We start from the raw sequence: 21,201 nt of genomic DNA on the forward strand, positions 1-21,201 counted from the left end.
TCACTGCAAACACCCCCCACACTCAGGAAAAAAAAAAACACTACAGTTGATACTTGTTCAGCATTTTTTGTTAAACAGGTACTTAAGTCTTTAAAGGTAAGACCTATCTATGCATTAGGTTTTAGCTATGCTTTGTTCAGTTTTTTTGGGGGGAGACACCCACTCTGCTTGGGGCCCAATATCTTGTCTTTAGCTCCTGTTCTCACCACAGCAGGAAGATTACAGTCTCTATGACTCCACACACTATGCCAAATATCCTGCGGATGAAGTCTTTCACTTGGCACGTGATTTTCAAGATTTATTCTTGTGGCATGAATCAGTACTTCATTCTTTTTTACTGCAGAAGAATATAATATTAGCACAAATATACCTTCTTAGATTCTCCAGTAAGCTGAATGACTTTTGGATTTGTCTGCTTTCTGGCTACTATAACCAGTTGTATAAATTTTTGTGCAATGATTTTTTTATACAATGTACAAATTTTTATACAATGATTTTTGTACAAATGAACCTGTGATTTCATGCTTCAGCCAGTCTTATTCTACCAGTCTTCCACCCCCCCCCCATCACACCTTTTTTTGGTTAGTCAATGTGGACCCATTGGTCACGCTTTCCTTTGTTTTGGCCATACCTGGTGATACCTGGGACCATCTAAACCCGGGATGCCACATGCTCCGGCCCTTCCAGTCATCTTCTGGACCCCTACATAGCTCTTCTGTTGGCATGAAGTACTTCTTGCATCCTAATTAAGCCCTAAAATATTCAGCAGAGTTTAATAATAAACCAGTCATTGAAGAATTTTGTGTTTTGGGCCACACCCAGTGGTGCTCAAGGCTTATTCCTGGCTCTGTGCTCGGGAATCACCACTGCCTGGGCTCAGCAGACCCTATCAGGTGTCGGGGTTTGAACTCTGGTAAGCTGTGTGCAAGGCAAACACCCAACCTGCTATACTATCTCTCCAGCCCCATTTAAAACCTATTTAAATAGAGTTGCTTTGCTTTAGAAAGCAAGACAAATACAAAGACGGAAAGGAACTAAGACTTTCATCTGACCTTTACAATATTAACTTGATACTCTACTAAACTGGCTTACTAAAAGTGCACATTTTACAAAAAGGAATCCAGCAGAATGAAAGTCTAATTATTGAAAATAATGTGAGAACCTCTGAAGTTCTGAACCAGAGCTGGACCTGGCAGTAAAGTAGTGTTCTTTTTCCCATTGATGCCTTTATTCCAGAAAGCTCTTGCGTGGCTATGGAAAAATTAAGTGGTGGCTCACCTGGGTTTCCTACAAAACGTGCTAGTTTTTGTCAAGTATTGGCCTCAACTGCAGGTTTGAGTCAAAATATTCAGCCTGTTCTAGTATTCATGTGTTGGAAGCCAGCATGAAAATCAGATGCCTTAAGCCTGAGAAAAATGTCTTTGATTGTCTGTGGAGAGTAAAATGAAGTAATTGGCAACTTTTGTCTATTAACAGAAGCCAAAGAAACATCTGAGGGCTGAAGTGATAGTAGGGTCTTGCGTGCAGCTGACCAGGGTTAGATCCCGTGTCCTGCATAGTCCCCTGAAGTGATTCCTGAGTGCAGAGCCAGGAGACACCTGAGCACCAATGGGTGTGTCCCCCAGCCCCCGAACAAAATTAAAAAAGAAATGTCTGTTGTGTTTTCTGAAAATTCTAACAGGTTCATTTACCCAGCAGAGGCAAAACTTAATAGTGTTGAATATTTTTCTTGCAATACCAGGAATTGATCCAGGGTTTTCCACTTACCTCATCCTAAGTGCCCTACTGCTGAGCCCCATCGCCAGTCCCCAAGTATTTCCACAAAAAGCCTAGATACGTATACTTTCTTCACTCTACCCATGAACAGCAATTCTTCTACTACATTGTTTTTATTCCTAAATGAACCACAAGATTAAAATTATTGAAATTTTAAGGAAGAAAGGGTCACCATATAGGGTAGAGGAAGCAACAAGAAATGCCTGGTACTCCTTGTGTGCCCCATAATAGCTTAGCCAGCTGCACACCTGTGCCACTTTAGATATGCTGTGGCACTGCTTCCTGGTCCAGTTAAAATATTAATTTAACAGTAGTTCACCTGGAACACAATACTGTGTCTCGATATAATCTGTATTTCTTCCTATTCCAACTGTCAAGGAAGAAAAAGATCTCCTTTGCTGCTTCTACATTTAACTCAAACTTTCTTAGCCTGTCTTATAGTTTAAATCTTTTTCTTCGTTGTAGCTTTGTCAAATATTCAGACTATTATTTTTATGTTGGCAATAGGATCCTAACCTCTCCAATGACCTACATCTGCACTTGAAGCTAGAAAAAGGGCATTTCCTGCCTAGTTTCTCCACAAAACACATTTTACACATTGAGCACAAGATTTAGATATCTTGGATTATATTTCTTTTCTGAGTATGTCAGCAATCTTTGTATTTTCCAAATGTAGTGCAGTGGTAGAGCACCTGCCTTGCATGTGTCAGGCCTTGCGATCAAACCCCAGTGTTACGGGAAGAACCAAAGGTCTACCAAGCATGACTGGGTCTTTTGTAGACAGACTTATTTTTGTTGCAGTGGGCATGTGACTGTCTCAGTCATCTTTTCCCCAATAAAATTTCAATGTAAAAGGGCCGGTATATTTTAATTTATGTGATGGCATTAGTCTTCAAAAACATAATTAGTAATAAATAATGATGAGACTGTGATTTTGCTTGGCAAAGTTTAATTTCGAAATTTCTTCTTCTTCCGAAACTTCTTTCCTGCAGCATTTGCTGTTTTCTCAGCCATGATCTCAGAGTATTTCCTTCGGTTATATCTAAAATGGAAAACCAAATGTTTCAGTTCTAATGAATCACACACCAGACAGGAGATGTTAAGGTGGCCTCTGTGTGTATATTTATGTCTGAGAGAGCCTGTAAACAAGCTTCTAAATCTATTTACCACTTTTGGAAGTGGAGCCACTAGAGACCCACACACTAGACTGTTACCAGACATCGTTAAAAGCTTTTAACTTTCGGTAGAAGTGTACAAAGACTTAGCAAAACCAAAAAGCTAAAAATTACCTGAAAACACACATTTATTTCTTAGAACCTGAAGAAATATACGAGTGGCCAATGATTTTCAAAGTCTGGGATATATATGAGAGCCTTTCAAGGGGTCATTATAGGTAAACCTATTTTCATAATACTAAGGTATCAATAGCCTTTTCACTCTCATACACAGTGAAGTTTTCCAGAGGTAATTATTTGTGTGGTCTCTTAGAATAATGTAGAAGCAAATCAACAGGTTCCAAATGTCTTTAAGTCAAACAGTTAAGAGTATTATTTATATTCTTGTTCACGGAAGTATTTGCTAACATTCAAAATATTTTGAAATGAATATAAAGTTCCCTCATCTGAATTTACATTAGGATATTGACAACTAATCCATGAAACAAAAATGCCTTAAATCTTTAATATTTTTTTTTTTTTGCTTTTGCGGTCACACCCAGCAATGCTCAGGGGTTACTCCTGGCTCTGCACTCAGGAATTACTCCTGGCGGTGCTCGGGGGACCATATGGGATGCTGGGAATCGAACCCGGGTATGCTTTGTGCAAGGCAAACACCCTACCCACTGTGCTATTGCTCCAGCCCTCAGATGTTCAATAATTTTTGGTTTGTTTTGGGCCATACCGGGTGAGTGCAGTGGGGTCACTCCACTCAGGGGGAACCATGTAGTAAAAGAGACAGACCAGGCTTCCTAATGTAGTGTATATGTTCAGCCCTTTGAACTATTTCTTTGGCCCAGACCTTCAATAATTCTTTACGCATTTCAAGCCAGATAGAGTACAGCTTGCCTTTCACATGCCTGATCCTGATCCCCAGCATTCCATGGCCAGAGCCAGCCAAAACAAGAAGCAAGCACTCAACACAGCTGGATTTGGCCCAAAACACAAATCAAAAGCAACATTTTTTTTTTTTTTACTGAGAGTTTAAAAGAATCCTCAGAGCAAAGAATTGTTACCACATACTGCACTTTTCTCCAGTGGGCTTAGAAAAATCATAAGCATAATTTATTACAGAAATGATGCAGTGGTTAGAACTCTCAGTATTTTAAAGAAGGGCCATCAGTAAATGGAAGAATCAAACATTCCCTAAACTGGGCTGGAGAGAAGTACAGCCAGTAAGGCACTTGTCTTACACATGGCAGACCAGGGTTCAATCCCCAGCATCCTATATGGTCTCCTGAGCTCTACCAGAAGGAATTCCTGACTGCAGAGCCAGCCCCTAAGTATTCCCAGGTGTGCTCCCCTTCGAGCCCCCTGCCCCCCAGTCCCTAAACGGGCCCACCAGAGTGACAGTACAGTGAATAGAGCACTTGCCTTGCACCCTAGAGCCAGGAGTAAGCCCTGAATGTGTGGCCCAAACCCCTCATCCCCCAAATTCCTTAAACACAAACAGCCTTTATTCAAAAGCATTTTTTTTGTTATATAATTCAAACCTGCACTAAAGCTAAGAATAAGCTCATATTCGAAGTGTCCACCAAGTAAAGGATGCTTGAAGGGCCCACTATGGAGGGAAGATGTGGCTGAAAGTAGACTATAGACCGAGCATGATGGCCACTTAATACGGGTATTGCAAACCACAACACCCAAAAGGAGAGAGAGTAAAAGAGAAATATGCCTGCCATGGAGGTGGGGTGATGAGGGGTGATAGGAGGGATACTGGGAACATTGGTGGTGGAGAATGGGCACTGGTGGTACTCGATTATTGTATGACTGAAACGTAAGCATGAAGGTTTGTAAATCTGTAACTGTACCTCATGGTGATTCATTTAAAAAACTTTTTAAAAAATTTAAAACAACAACAACAATGAGATATCATCTCACACCACAGAGACTGGCACACATTTGAAAGAACAAAAACAAACAGTGCTGGCATGGATGTGGGGAAAAGGGGATGCTTTTTCACTGTTGGTGGGAATGCTGACTGGTCCAGCCTTTCTGGAAAACAATATGAACAGTCCTTCAAAAACTAGAAATTGAGCTTCCATATGACTCCGCAATACCACTTCTGGGAATATATCCCAAGGATGCAAAAAATCACAGTAGAAATGACATCTGTACCTATATGTTCATTGCAGCACTGTTCACAATAGCCAAAATCTGGAAACAACCCAAATGCCCTAGAACAGATGACTGGCTAAAGAAATTTTGGTACATCTACACAACGGAATACTATGCAGCTGTTAGGAGAGATGAAGTCATGAAATTTGCTTACAAATGGATAGACATGGAAAGTATCATGCTAAGTGAAATGAGTCAGAAAGAGAGAGACAGACATAGAAGGACTGCACTCATTTGTGGAGTATAGAATAACATCACATGAGGCTGACGCCCAAGAACAGTAGATACAAGGGCCAGGAGGATTGCTCCATAGCTGGAAGCCTGCTTCAAGAGCGAGGAGAGAAGGCAGATGGAATAGAGAAGGGATCACTAAGAAAATGATGGCTGGAGGAATTAGTCGGATGGGAGATGTGTGCCGAAAGTAGATAATGGACCAAACATGATGAGCCCAAAAGTAGAGAGAGAGTATGGGGAATATTGTCTGCCATGGAGGCAGGAGGAGGGTGGGAAAGGGGGGGTATACCGGGGATATTAGTGGTGGGAAATGTGCACTGGTGGAGGGGTGGGTGTTTGATCATTGTGTGATTGTAACCCAAACATAAAAGCTTGTAACTATCTCACAGTGATTCAATAAAATTTTTTTTAAATTGAAAAAAAAAAAAGAATAAGCTCATATTCTTTCCTATTTTTGAAATTATTTGCTCTGTCTCATACCGGGGGCTGGAATGATAGTATAGTGGTAGGGCATTTGCCTTGCACAGCTGACCTGGGTTTGATTCCTAGCATCCCATATGATCCCCCGAGCACCACCAAGAGTTAGTTCCTGAGGGCAGAGCCAGGAGTAACCCCTGTGCATAACCAGGTGTGACTCCCCCCAAAAGTATGATACATTAAATACACTCAGTGAGTTAAACTATTAAAACCTTTTGAGGATGTTAAAAAGGGATTAAAATATTTTTACAGATGGATGGGTTTTGTGTTTCACATTGGTGGTATATACATTTCTGTGGTAAGTAGAAAATATGAATTTTATTGAGTCAATTTACATAAACAAGACAAAAATAAAAGTTATAGAGTCTCAAGTTGCATTAAAGAAGCTAGCAATATTTGTATATTTGTTTCTCGCTTAAAATCTCTGAGTAATAACCCATGATGGTTAGTTTTATGTATCTATATTTTCTAGGACTGTTCCACAGGGGGTTGCAATGTCATCATTCTGACTAGTTCTGTGAGGATATCTCAAAAAGAAATTAATATCCCTTTTGGTCACATCCTACAATGCTCAAGAATTACTCCTGATGGTGCTCCTGGATCCATACGGGATGCCAGGGACCAGCCTGAGCTGGCTGTGTGTAAAGCAAGCAACCTACCTGTGGTACTATCTTTTTGGCCCAGTAACATCTGAATTTTTACATGGAGTAAGGCAGGTTGCCCTTTGCCCTCCACAATGATTCATCAAATCTGTTGAACATTTGAAATGTAACCAGCCAATGACCTCTCTCCAACCCTTTCCCTACTCTGTCTCAGTCTTCTAACAGACTCCTCTTCGAGTTAAATACCTTCATACTTCCCTCTGAAGCAGAGGGACTAAGTGCTACCCTGGGATTCATCTGTCCTGCAGGGCACACTGGGAAATGTCTGTAACATTTTTATGGTCATGAATGCGATGGGAGAATGGCTCTACTGACAGACAGTGGTGGACAGAGGTCAGAGGCTAGAGATGCTGTTAAATATCCTACAGAACTATACCCCCAATAAATAATTATCCCATGCAAAATGTACACCATACTGCTATTAAGTAATGATTAACGGCTCTTCAAGCCCATGATCTTTCTTAAACATGTATGTCACTCACTTGTCTCTATGTCTTGGTTTTTTCCGCTCTGGAGAACCCCGATATTCTCTCTTGAATATATACTTTCTCTCCCCTCACATCTTTCTAAATAAGTTTAAATTAAAAAAATAAAATCTACTACAAATGGACAATGATTACTGGAAATAAACCCTTGGGTTCTGACAACAGAACTGAGGTTGATGTTGGCTGTGGAACAGATGGACAGGATTGTGGTGAGCAGAAGGGGTGGGTGTGGCGGGGAGACAACTACTATAAAACAACAAAAAAAGAAATTATGCTAAATCATTTTAAATATGCCTTACAGGTGCTGGAGTGACAGTACAGCGGATAAGCAGCTTGCCTTGCACGTGGTGGACCCTGGTTCAATTCCGGCATCCCGTATGGTCCCCCAAGCACTGCTAGGAGTAACCCCTGAGCATAGCTGGATGTGGGCCTCACCCCACTCCCACTCCCCACTAACCCTTATAATTGAAAAAGGGCAAGTAGAAAAAAGGTTACAAGAAGCCTTGGTCTAAAGGAAAGTGTGCATATTAAAAAGTGAAACAAAGTCTGATACCTTCTGAACTCAGAATCAGCCAACAGCTCTTCCACAATAGTTCTCTTCCTCTGTTTCTTGGGAATTCGTGAATGGTAGAAGTCAGCTGGATTGTCAGCAATAGTTCCAATCTATAAAAAAAAATTCAAATAAGTCACTGAGCAGCTGGATGACAAGTTGGTTTATTTCAGGGAAGCTGTAAAAAAGATATTCACAGAAAGGAACAGAAATGAAAAATAAGCTTGTATTATCACTGTCATCCCGTTTCTCATCGATTTGCTCGAGCGGGCACCAGTAACGTCTCTCAATGTGAGACTTTATTGTTACTGTTTTTGGCATATTGAATACGCCACGGGTAGCTTGCCAGGCTCTGCCGTGCGGGCTCAATACTCTCGGTAGCTTGCCAGCCTGTCCGAGAGGAGTGGAGGAATCGAACACGGATCTGCCACATGAAAGGCAAATGCCCTACCGCTGTGCTATGGCTCCAGCCCAAGTTTGTATTATATCAGTATAAAAATTAGGCATGCCATCTTTTAAAACAAAAGTAGCCTATTAGATCTGCACATTTGGTCCCACTAATGACATTTCCGCATTAGGCCTATAGTAGATTCAAAATTCTTTATATAATTTAGCAGCAGCAGAGTAAATTCTTGATGAAAAGAGTAATTCATAGAAAACCAAAACATGTATTGTTTTGCTTTACTTTCACAATTCAGTAAAATAGGCACAAATTCTACCACATACCCATTTGAGCTCTTGGATCAATGTACTTGTAAATACTTAGTGACTCTTTTGCATTTGTTTATACCTGGAACACAGTGTCTACCAGGCAAACATGCCAGGTGTCAAGGAAATAAAAACAGCTCAGGGGGCCAGAGAGAGTACAGTGCGTAAGCGCCTGCTAGCACAAAGCCAACCCAGGGACCCAGGTTCAATCCCTGATATCCTGTATGGTCCTCAAGCTCTTAAGTGAAGAGCCAGGAGTTTTCCCTGAGCACCTCAGGGTGTGGCCCCCAAACAAACAAGACAACAATAACTAAAACCAAAGCCCATCTGGTCCCAGACAGTAAGGAACCCAGTACTATGGGAGATCCACATACAGTAAACTAAAAACCTACCTAAGGGGTTTTGCATAGGACGACATTTTAATTTGGATTAGATTGGGTAAATTTTTTTGTTTTTCTGGCCTACATTCAGTGGTACTCAGGGCTTGCTTCTGGCAGGCTCAGGGGATTGAACCTGGTGCTGGGGATAGAACCCAGGTAGGCTACATGCAAGGCAAGCATCTTACTTGCTGCACTATCATTCTAGCTGCTGAGTGGGTAAAATTTCTTAATTTTTTTTTTTTGGTGCCACATCTGATGATGCTCAAGAGGTTATTCCTGGCTCTGCACTCAGGAGTCCATAAGGAATGTGGGATTGAACCTGGGTAGGCCACGTGCAAGGCTAGAACCTTAGCCACTGGTACTATCTCTCTGGCCCCTAAGTAAAATTTCTTTAAGCAAGCATTGCAGGGCCAAGTCCATGCAAAGAAAGAATCCCCTTAGTCTGTTTATTCTGAGAAGACCAAATAGTGAAATGTACTAGAACCAGGTCTCTCTACATTGAAAACTTTTACGAAACAGGGTCTGTCTAATCAGGTTTTAAACTAGGCAACTAAAGAAAGTCTGATGAATCACCAATCATGATGATTCATATTAGGTGTTTATAGGCCCATAAAGAATCAGTATAGGTATCACTAAATGTGGCACCCAAACTGATTCTCTATGATATTCATGATATCAATGAAAAATATAACAAGAACAGATGTTTTATGCTTTTTTTTTTTTTTTTTTTTTTTTTGGGTCACACCCAGCGATGCTCAGGGGTTACTCCTGGCTTTGCACTCAGGAATTACTCCTGGCAGTGCTTGGGGGACCATATGGGATGCCGGGGATCGAACCCGGGTCGGCCGCGTGCAAGGCAAACGCCCTACCCGCTGTGCTATCACTCCGGCCCCAAGAACAGATGTTTTAAAACAGACAGCTGGCTACAATGTGGAGGATGGATAGAAGGAGGGGGAGACTAGAGCAACAGCACAGCAGGTAGGGCATTTGCCTTGCACGCGACTGACCCAGGTTTGATTCCCAGCATCCCATATGGTCCCCTGAGCACCACTAGGGGTAATTCCTGAGTGCAGAGCCAGGAGTAACCCATGAGCATCGCCAGGTGTGGCCCAAAAAGGGGGAAAAAAAAAAAAAAAAAGAGGGCAGCCCCAGAGGCAAGGACTACTGAATAATTCAGATGAGTAGTAAAAAATGCAGTCAAGAACAAAATGTACTTAATGAAGAGGGGCCGGAGCGATAGCACAGCGAGCAGGGCGTCTGCCTTGCATTTGGCTGACCTGGCTTGGATCCTGGTTCCCCATCTAGTCCCTGAGCCCACCAGGAGTGATCCCTGAGTGCAGCGCCAGGAGTGTAGAGCCAACTTCATACCCTGGGTGGGCATAGCTGGGTGTGGTAAAAAACAAACAAAAACAACAAAGACAAAAACCAAAGAGCTACTAGAGTATGAATCAACTAGATTTTCTTTTTTTTTTTTTTTCAACTAGATTTTCTTTTGAATGCACACTGAAAATCAATTTTTAGCACTTTTAGAATTTAACTGAGGATTTTAATTTAATGAAATAATTTATTTCTCTATCTTGAATAAAAGTTTGTTACAAATGATTCTCTCTTTCTGCTTTCATTATGCAAGGATTCTGCTTAAGTAAGAACTATTCATAAGCGGTACATTATCTTGATATGGAAATTCAGTTGATATGGTAACCCAGTGAGAATTTGCAACCGTCTCTCTACACTGAAAATCTTTATAAAATAGTGTCTAACTGGACTTTACCCTAAACAGATAAAAACCATACTAGACATTTGCATCATAAATGGTCATCTATTTTAAGAGAAAACCGAAAGCTCTTTCTAAACTAAAATCCATAGAATATGACCACTACAATTCTGTGTACTTCATACCTGGAAGTATTTGGGGAAGCCATCCCTGTCATTTTTCTTATAAAACCTTTTTGGGTCCATGCTAGCTCTCATCTTCAGTGCTTTGAGATCATTTTTTAGTTCGTCTGTCAATTCTGGAGCTTTCATGCCAAACCAGCCATCACCTGCTGTTTTTTGTTTTTCTTTCTGAAATTCAGATATTAAAAAAATAATTAACCACCAGAATATAAATTATACAGCCCCCCCTCCCCTAAAAACACAGAAACTCCCACGAATTAAAAACATGATTATGAGCTAGTGGGACATCTCAACAGTTTCAATCCTGGGAACTACATGGTCGTCCCTCCCCCCTCCCTGCCCCGCCAGAAGTGACCCCTAGCCCTAAAGATACACAGGATGGTAGTAATAAAGATCCAAAGGCAACATAATGGGAGAACTGGTCTACATAACTGATTTGGGGGGAGGGGGATCCTGACTGTGGGGGTCCTTAGGACAGGGAGGAGGAACACTGGTGATGGGGGTGGTGTGAGAATTACTTGCATAAGGTAAACTACAGAACCTCAATTTTAAAATAGTAACCCCTGCAGAGTGCTGCGTATACCCCCAAAACATCACCTCCCCCAAAAAAGTGAGGTTATTTATTTTATAGTATGGGTTAGTCTCCAGAGTCATTTTTCATATAAGAAATGAAATAATGAGTGCTTTCTATGGTTTTGCACAGCATCATCAGCTTCATATATGGAGGCTCCTCAGTCTTTGATATTTTAGTAAAATGTACAAACTTGCTGGGAAGTAACTCATTAGCTTCAACTTTTACTGTGCAAACCAAGTTTATACAAAAGATAACATGGGAGAATGTTTGCAGTGGGCCGGGAAGTCAGCATAAAGGCTGGAGCACACATCCGCATGAGGTAGACACAGGTTCAATCACCAATACTGCATGGTCCCCCATACCACCTAGAGTGGCAAACTTGTGCAAATGCTTTCACTTTGAAGGTTCATCTATCATAGTTGAACCCCTAAGTGACATTAACACTTTTATTAGTTACACTCATAGTACAGAAATTGGTATTTTTAAAATTAAAATTGCTTGTTTTGGAAATTCCTAGAAAGATATTTGTTTGCGTCATTCATGGGATAAATACTGAGTGTCTGCCGTGTGCCAGAATGTGCTATGTTAGTGACCAGGCATTATCTGAGCACTACCCTCATTTCCTACAAGCTCTTGGTAACTTCTTTATGGTTACTAACTGAAACAGCAGATTTAATAGATGAGGGCAGTGACTGTAACCTTTGGTGCATTACAAGTCAAGAAAAACACCACTATTCAATGCATCCCCAAGCTGTGAAGTCTCCAAAAGCAAGTTTATCTAAGTATTCATCAGGAATCCCTCGTAATCTATAGTAATTTTCTTTTACGATGGAAAATAAGTAATAAAACAACGTTAAGTAAGAGTCACCATACTCACCCTGCGTTTTTTCTGAAGTTGATACTGTGATTCACGGTATGGTGGGACAGTGTAGTTTTTCTCAAAATCAGGTGTGATGACAGCTTTCTGCAGAAGCTATTAAAACATTAAATCGGCTTTTAAAATAACATCAAAATATCATTTAAAGTATTTTTGCCTTATAGCAGGAATCCCCCTCCCCCCACTGAATACTACTACAATTACAGTAAACTTTGCTTGTGTAGGCTAAGATCCTCAGATGCTGATGTGGTCTCAGCCTTAGTCACCTAACTCTTGAAAATACTGCTGAGCCTGCTAAACAGCTGCCACACAGAAATTCTGTATTATAGCCAAAGTTGTCAGACTTCAGCCTAGTAAAGGTGTGTGTTATAACTTATACATATAAGCTGTTGTTGACCTGGATTAGTAACACTTGGGGGGCTAACACCCAGTTCTAGAACACCACTGAATAAGCCACGTGAATTACAACAATGGCTCCTTTATAGCAGGTTCTTTCTCTGACGAAGGACTACAGCTCTTAAAGTACACTCCAAAGTACTTTTTGGAGGAATCATTCTGCTTTTAGTTGAAAATAATGCCACTGGTGCACTGTATTCTCTCAAAAGCTTTGGATGCCGTGTTCAAAAAAACTGATGATCAAGCAAATAGATTCTCTGAAACCAAAACCCTAGAGGAATGAAAAGGAACAACCTAAAAACTGTGAAGCAGGGCACTCTGAGCTGGGAGGAGTCCTTGAGTACTGCTAGGTGTGCCCCACTTCCCCCTCCCCGCACCCTGAAAAAGGATCAAGACCTAGTCATGATCTACCTGTAAACATCATTAGGAGACCACTGTGAAACAGTATCTGGGAACATCAGGTATGATCCCTGGCATTCCATATGGTACCATGAGCACCACTAGGAGTGCTCCCTAAGCACAGAGTCTTAAGACTGGACCCAAAAACCAAAAACAATAAATTAAAAACCTGGCTCAGGATGGATGGTTCCCTAGATTAACACCTTTGAGCAAATAGCAGAGTTAGCCTCTCTTGGGCTTTAATGTTCAGCCTATCAGAGAGTAACCTGCAAAAGAACTTCCTGCCTTTTCCTAAGGGAAGGTGGTATTAGAATGAAATCTTTTTCCTGTTTGCTACACCCAGAGATGCTGGGGAATAAAACGGTTCAAACCTAGGGCTCCTAAATTTAAAGCATGCACTCTAGCTCTTTGAGGTATCTCTCCGGCCCCAGTAATTTTCTTCTTGTCCCACCCTCTGACTATAAAAATCTTCAATTTTAAGCACTGCCCTTGCAGAACCTTTCTACTTGCTAGAAAAGGATGCTAACGGATTTGGTAATCATTAATACAGCCAATTAGATCCCTGGTGAACATAAACAAAAAGTAGAGCAATTTAACACAAGAAACACAACCTTGTGATAACTGGTGGGTCCAAGGGCAATAGTGATCCTGTGTTTTTCAAGCTTTTTTTTGAAAAGAGGGCTTGCTTTTTGTTTTGGGGCTTCATGCAGAGGTAATGAGAAGCTATTCCCAGCTTGCTGTTGAGGGACCACGTGGTGACAGTCTTAAGCCTGGTCCCCAGCATGCAGGGGATAAGTGTCCCACCTCCATCCCCAATACCAAGGGGTGTGGCCTGAGAAAAATAAAAAGATTTGCAAGGGAAATAATTGGAGTACCTTAAGCCACCACAGTGTAGAAAATTCAGTTTTGTTTTTTTTTTTATCAAGGACTAATAATTTCTGGAAATGATTAGGTTGGCACTGTGAAAACCAATTAGGACATGTAATATAATTTACCTCATCTTTCTTTTTTTCCTTAATTTGTGTCAGGGTTTTCTTATTTGACTGTAGCTTATCTGCATTGATACTGATGTATAAACCACCCAGTTGCTTGATACTTAGACCAGGGTCTATGCTGCTGCTTGTCAACTTCAGGCTGAAAGAGAAATGATTAAAGTAATTAGATAATGAAGTAATTAAGTGATCAAGTAATTAGATAAAACAGAAACAAAGAATGTATACAATTTTTGTTTTAGAAGAGATGCAACTTGGGACCTCATACAGCAAAGCATGTAAGCTATAATCCTAGTCAATTAAACAAATATATCTTTTTTATTGGTAAGGAACATGGAAAGGGATATGGCTCTGTAGTTAAAATGTATGCCTTGCAACCATGAGATCCTCAGCACCATATATACACAAATATATTGCATTTAAAAAATCATTTAGAATTCTGGGATGAATAAAATATAAAAACAAACTTTTGAGTAACACATGCAAATGTATTCCTCAAATTTCCTTAAAAGACTAAGATTTCATAAAGGATTCTGATGGAAAATTACAGAGGGGTACTGGGCAACATTTGGCAATTCCTGCTACCTCACATGTAGTTAGTAAATATACATATCTCCAAAACAAAAGAGAAAGACAGGTTCTCCTTCCTATACTGAACTTTCAAGTTAACCAAATTTAGGTTTGAGGTTTTTTTTGTAAATAAGGGCAACTATTAATGCCTATAAATCAGTGAGTTGTTTTTGCTTTTTTGGAGGAGGCCCAGAAGTCACATTTATTTTTTTATTTTTTTTTTTTTTTTTGCTTTTTGGGTCACACCTGGCAATGCACAGGGGTTACTCCTGGCTCTGCACTCAGGAATCACCCCTGGCCGTGCTCAGGGGACCATATGGGATGCTGGGATTTGAACCCGGGTCGGCCGCGTGCAAGGCAAACGCCCTACCCGCTGTGCTATCTCTCCAGCCCCCAGAAGTCACATTTAGCCAATAGAGCTTGTGGCTGAATGCCAAAACTTGAGGATGCTTGGGCCCTGAGGTGCACGGGTGCCTCCAGGGTCACACTCAGTGAGCTTGCGCAGCCACTAGGTGCTTCGTTCCTCAGGAAGGATGCCCTAATTGTGGCTCTATCTCCTGGCCCAAACATTACCTCTTTTCAACCAGCAATAGAGTGCCAGAACAATAGTAGAGTAAATAGGGTGCTCGCCTTGCATAAGGTTTAATCCCTGACATCCCTTAAGGCCCCCCAAGCACCACCAGGAGCGATCCCTAAGCACAGAGCCAGAAGTAAGCTCTGAGCAGTTAGGTTTGCCCAAAACCCAAAAATAAATGAACAAAAAATAGGTGAGATTACAGGTAAGCCCATGGCAGTATCTTCAATTATAATTTTTTACAACAAATAACAACTTAAGTATGTATCAAAGTTACTGGGGAAAAGGGGGAAGAACTTACAGTTTAGATTTTGTGTTATTGAGTAAGTCATCTTCATCACTAAACTCACTATCTTTACTTTGTTCATGGTCTGATGATTCTTCACTCTTTTCATCCTCATCCCCCTCTCTTTCTTCCTCATCTCTTTCTTCCTCAGTGGCAACAACCTCACTTGCCTTGTCTTCCCCATCCAAGTAAAAATTTTTACCAGAACTCAATCCAGGAGTTTTATCAATTACAAATAAGGCATTGTCACATGACATATTTTCAGAGTCTCTAGTTAATGATTCTTGCTGACCACAACTGTCAACAAAACACACAGTATCCTCTTCATCCTCACTGTCTTCAGACTGCTGGCTTTCATCACTGCTGAGAACTAATGAAATAGAACCATCTTTATTCTGAGGTGTGTCCAACTTCAAATTATGGAGCTCAGCATCACACTCAAAATCTGTATCCCTTTTTTCATATGTGGCTTCACCAACATCTATTATTGTACACTCTTCTTCATCACTCCCATCCTCCTCCACTTCTTTATCATCCCTACCCACTGCCATTTCTTCATCACTCCCACCCTCGTCCACTTCTTCATCACTCCCACCCTCGTCCACTTCTTCACTCCCACCCTCGTCCACTTCTTTATCACCCCTACCCATCTCCATTTCTTCATCACTCCCACCCTCCTCCACTTCTTCATCACTCTCACTCCCATCCATTTCTTCATCACTCCCATGCTCATCCAATTCTTTCAGGTCACTTGATTTCACAGTGGTCATTCTTTCATCAGACCCTCTGTTCATTTTGGTTTCAAATGTTTTAGCTAATGACTTCATTATTGTAGTACAGCTTGAATTTGAGGGTTCTGGTGTGATTTTGCTATCTGGGGGGGTTGAATGCCTTTGAGAAATTAACTGTTGCAAGTTAGTATTGTTAAGTTCAGACTGACTCTTTAACTGAGAATTCTTCACAATCTCTTTTTTACCATCTATTACTTCTTTGGCTTCTTTATCTAAAATCTTAGAATTCTGACTTGTTATTTCTTTAAGAGGTGCATCATTAGCTTCTTTTCCTCCTCCCATAATAAGAAGTTGGCATTTTTGTCCTGTTAGCTTTTCCCCTGAATTTCTGAGAAACTTGTTATCAGAGGCACAATCATGAGATGTTTGTCTGGTATCTGAATCTCTTGAATTCACAGGTATTTCTTTGTTTGGCTTTTCATTTCTTAGTACTGTATTTTGTTCCTCAGGCTGTAATTTCTGCATACTCCTAGTTGATCTCCTAGTTGCAATTCCAGAAAATGAAGAAACATCTGAGCATGATGACTCAGCATCAGAAATTGCTTCCACATATGATTCCTGACTTGGATTTATTAAGGATTTGGCGTTACTTCTTCTAGTCCTTGTAGATTTTACTGTGGAGGTCACAATTCTAGAGATACCTGAAGTATGTGATTCTGCTTCAGAGACGACTTCCTCAGTATTAGACTGACTTATAGGAGCATCTTTCACTTTTTTCCTCACGCTAGGCGTCCGGGGGCATACAACTAAAATCTGCCTTCTCCTAGTTATTCTTAAAAATGTCTCCTGAACCTCAGACACAGAGGAACAATCGGACTCTGCTTCAGAGATCTCTCCTTCAATAGAGGGTTTGGTCCTTTCTAGTTGAGAACTTGTATTTCTGCTCTTTCTCATTCCGGACCTAGGAGGACTTTTTCGAATTGGACTTTGTTTCTCAGTGGTCTGAGCCTGCGATTCAGCAGTTCTTGGATCATTAGACTTAGTTTCTTTTCCACCTTCTGGATGTACTTCATTTCTTTTAGCTGCAGAATTCTGTAAGCCAGAAGAAAATACTGATCTTCAGGGAGGGGTTAAATGAGTGTGCAAGGTCAAAATTAGCATACAGTGCTTCAGAAGCAAGTTAGTGTCCAAGCATTGCAACTAACTGTATTCAAACCTTGGAGCAGTGCTGCTAGGTGTTTGAGCACCACAGACACATCAACCACCACCACCAACGAAGGTTAAGGGGCTGTTAGCATTGCCCTGTAACCCTCAACAAATACTGAAAAGGACACTTAAATAAACGCAGTAAACAAAACACAAGTGCAACCACCACACTAGACATGGGGGTAGGGGGGTGGGAAAGTCCTCAACTTAAAATACTGGATCTGACTAGCTTTTGCAGGACTCTGTCTTATTCGCCCTGCGTAATGCCGGGAAGCAAAACCAATCGCTAAAAAAGGAAGTAATCTTCACCTCCAGTCAAAATATATTCAGCAGCTCCCCTCCCCGATCTGAGTGGCGGGGAACTGCAACCTGAGATCCAAGATACTGCAGAATCGCCGTCTCAGGACAATGTGGAAGAACTACAATGAGCCCGCTTAAGTCTAAAGACTGACACCGAAGGGTTTTCACCGACACTCATTTTTTTTTCCCCCTTTTTGGGTCACGCCCAACAATGCTCAGGGTTACTCCTGGCGGACGATACGGGATGCCGGAGATCTAACCCAGGTTGGCCGCGTGCAAGGCAAATGCCCTACCCGTCTCTACCGATACTCCTGAGTTTACACCCTGCCATCAGAAACAATCAGCGACGGGCGTCCTGGCGGTGTCCGCCTAGCCAAGGCCTGCGAGTCCCGCGTGGAAAAAGGGGCGTCTTTCTCCAAACACACTGGTTCACCCACGGTGGCCCAAACCCGCCAGCAGCAGCAAAGTGAAAGGCGACGGAGCCCAAGGACCCCAGGCCGTCACCGCCGTGGTTTCCACCAAGTGCTGTCTGCAGACCCCACAGTGCAGAAGCCCGGGCCGGTCCCGTGCAGCCCCGCACCGCATGCTCAGACCCTTCCCGCGCGCCCGCCCGGATCCTGGTGTTGCTTCGTTTCCTGGCACCGCTGTAGGAGCAACGAGTAGAGAAGGGGGGACCTCCCGGCTCCTACCTTCTGCCTTGAGTTTTCCGCCGGCGTTTTCTGGATGCTGGCCCGTGGCCGCGCCGACCTGGTAAGCACCATCTTGCCGGCTTCCCGGCAGCTGACCCGGCTGGCGGCCGGCTGTGCTGGCGCCCCGGAAGTGCGTCGTAGCAGCGGCGCGCGGGTTTTGCGTGCAGTATCGGAACTCGCGAGAGTTTGTACTTGGCTCCGCCCCGCCCACTCAGGCTCGAGTTGTGTGGTTTCCCCCGGATCCGCTCTCGGAGGCTAGTGCAGAGACCGACCTGCTGGTGTGGGTGGTCTGTGCAGGGATGCTCGGGCTCACAGAGGACAAGGGATGGGAGAACGGCATCTCTACCCCACGGAGCTTGTCTTCTCTTGTGTATAGCACTTTTTTTTTAATTGAATCACCGATCGAGCATTACAAAATTGTACAAAACTGATTGCGTTTCAGTTACAGTGTTACAACACCCATCCCTCCACCAGTGTAATTTCCCAGTTCCAGTATCCCCACTTTCCTTCCCACCCTCTCTCATTTTGGGCATTATGGTTTGTGATACAGATGCTGAAAGATTATCATGTATATCCTTTTACCGGCTTTTAAGACTTAGTTCTTGTCCAGAAGTTACCATTTCTAATTAGTGTTGTCATAGTGGATCCTCTAGCTTACCTACCATCCATCTCCCACGTCATTGACCAACCATTGACCAGTCCTCCTGGCCCGTTTTCCTTGGCATTGGGTATTAGTGTCATACTGGTACAGCAATTCTTAAGGTAGCAATGGGTGTGGCTACATGAGACGTGCATTATTTTATAATACTTTATTTCCCCCAAAGTACTTTTGTTTTACTTGTGATGTTAAATATAAGTAAAGGCTTAGTGGAGTTAATGGTTAGGTCTCAGAAACAGACACTAAAGGCCAAGAAAGGACAGCCTCTAAAGGGTGAGATGTGGAGTGGGGATTGGAAATAAGCAAAACAGAAATGTTCAAGTGTGAAGGAAAGAGATATCTGTATTTCTTTATATGTCTTGTATGTTTGATGTAAAGGGAAGAGAATGCCCAGCATGAGAAGTCTTTTTATTCTTGTTTTCATTGAAGGTTGGAGTGCTGGAATACTCTGTATTGGTTACTTAAGGGAAGGAAAGTTACAAGGGATACTGTTGTAGGTGGGTAAAGACAGTATCTCACCAAATCTTTACTTCTTTGGTGGAAGGCTAGGGAGCGAGTGGGATGCATGTGGTGTCAGGATTCAGCTAACACCTTACCCATTCAGTAGTGCTTTGTGATCTCCAGGGCTAAACCTGGTGATGCTCTGGGGGCGGGATGCCATGCTGGATCCTACAAGTGGCCCACTCAGGCAAGATATGCTCCCTAACTCTTGTACTATCTCTCTGGCCCCAGTCTTTTGTTTGTGTGTTGGAGGGCCACATGCAGCGGTGCTCAGGACTTAGTCCTGGCTCTTCGCTCAGGGATCAGTCCTGGCAGGGCTCAGGGGACTCTATGTGGTGCCAGGGATTGAACCTGGGTTAGACACATGCAGGACTAGGACCTTACTCTATCTCTTCTGCCCCTATATGTTCATTAACAGCTGATGAGAGAGCAAAATGGGCTGAGTGTATGCTTTGCAGCTGGAGGCCATCTCAATCCCTGAGAATCCATAGTTTCCATGAGCACTGCCAGGAGTAACCCTTGAGTATAGAGCTGCCCTTGACCACCTCTCCACCAACCAAAATAGTGTCTTTCAAAGAATGTGGATTTGAGGGGGGTTTGCTGGGGAAGTGGGGGATTGCACCAAAGAGCTTTGTAGGTGGGCCAGAGAGATAGTACTGAGGCTAAAACACTTGCCTTGCATGCCATGAACTCAATTCAATCCCTAGGACTGATCCCTGAGTGCTGCCAAGTATGGGCTCCAAACCAGATGAAACCAAAATCAAAGAGAAGTTTTGCAGATGGTGCAAAAGGCCAAGTGAATGTTTGGGATGTGGGAGACCTGGGCTCAATTCCTACTACTGCATAGTCTTCCAGAGCACTGGTACTCTTGAACCAAGAGGAACCCTGAGTGGGGCCAGAGCAGTAGTACAGTGGGAAGGGCATTTGCCTTGCACACAGCCAGCTCAGGATAAACCCCGGACACCCCATATGATCCCCCAAGCACCACCAGGCCACCAGAAGTAATTCCTGAGTGTAGTGCCAGAAGTAACTCATGAGCTTTGCTGGGTTTGACCCAAAAAGCAAAAAAAATGTAACCCTGAGCACGACTGGTGTGGCCCAAAACCAAAAACCAAAAACAAAATAAAGTTTTGCAGTTTGCAGCCAATTTTAACTCCCTACACAGGAAAATAAATTGAAAAATTCACCTTAAAAATGAAAACAGAGGCTGGAGTGATAGCACAGTGGGTAGGGCGTTTGCCTTGCACGTGGCCGATTCCCAGCATCCCATATGGTCCCCTGAGCACAGCCAGGGGTAATTCCTGAGTGCAGAGCCAGGAGTGACCCCTGAGCATCGCTGGGTGTGACCCAAAAAGAGAAAAAAAAACTCAATCAACCAGAGGAAAAGACATTATTTCTGGGAAAGGAAATCCAGCTTTTCATCAGCTGGGAAGCTAATGGAATAGCATCTGCAAGCTGCTGAGGCAAAGTGGAAACCTTTGAATTTCGTAAAGTCAAATAATCATTTTAGATTGAGAACAAAATAGACATTTCTAGACAAACAGGATCCTGAAAGTGCCCAAAGGCTTGGGGCAAAATAATTACTAAAAACATACTGAATAAAAGAGTGAACTTAAGTAGAGTAGGATGCAAGAATCAACTGACTGAGCAAACAGGGGAAACAAGAGCACAGCCCAAATGTGCCCTGTGGGTCTCAGAGGAACAGTCTAGTACCCAAGTGTGTCTGCCTTGTAAGCATATGGTCTTGAGTTCAAATCCTCAGTGTCCCATGTGTGCCAGGTAGGAGCCTGGTAGCTCTGCTGCCTGCCATCACCAGTGCTCCAAGCAATTTCTACCCAGACCATAGCCTTGTGTAAGCACCATCAAAAAAGGTGTGACTCCTGGTGGAGCACAGAGAACCCAGCTAAGCCCCACAGCCATACCTGTGTGCTTTAGCCAAGAGTGTGAC

General features: G+C 42.5%; 1 protein-coding gene across 1 annotated transcript; it reads right to left on the bottom strand.

Moving 5' to 3' along the window:
- Window positions 1–83: 83 nt before the first annotated feature.
- DNTTIP2 (deoxynucleotidyltransferase terminal interacting protein 2) lies at window positions 84–18,223 on the bottom strand. Its single transcript, XM_055140349.1, has 7 exons — window positions 18,095–18,223; window positions 15,184–16,991; window positions 13,742–13,880; window positions 11,952–12,047; window positions 10,504–10,668; window positions 7,520–7,629; window positions 84–2,818 (listed from the first exon to the last, which is right to left on the bottom strand). The coding sequence occupies exons 1-7, from the start codon at window positions 18,164–18,166 to the stop codon at window positions 2,725–2,727; spliced, it is 2,484 nt and encodes an 827-aa protein (XP_054996324.1). The 5' UTR covers window positions 18,167–18,223; the 3' UTR covers window positions 84–2,724.
- Between the last annotated feature and the right edge of the window lie 2,978 nt (window positions 18,224–21,201).

Source organism: Sorex araneus, chromosome 5 (assembly GCF_027595985.1).
Source record: "Sorex araneus isolate mSorAra2 chromosome 5, mSorAra2.pri, whole genome shotgun sequence".
NCBI classification, from domain to species: Eukaryota; Metazoa; Chordata; class Mammalia; order Eulipotyphla; family Soricidae; genus Sorex; species Sorex araneus.

Coding starts and splice junctions, on each gene's coding strand:
- DNTTIP2 (XM_055140349.1), bottom strand. CDS start 18,166: ATGGTGCTTACCAGGTCGGCGCGGCCACGGGCCAGCATCCAGAAAACG. Junction 16,992..18,094: donor CGGAAAACTCAAGGCAGAAG/GTAGGAGCCGGG, acceptor TCTGGCTTACAG/AATTCTGCAGCTAAAAGAAA. Junction 7,630..10,503: donor GCTTCCCCAAATACTTCCAG/GTATGAAGTACA, acceptor TTTTTTTTATAG/ATTGGAACTATTGCTGACAA.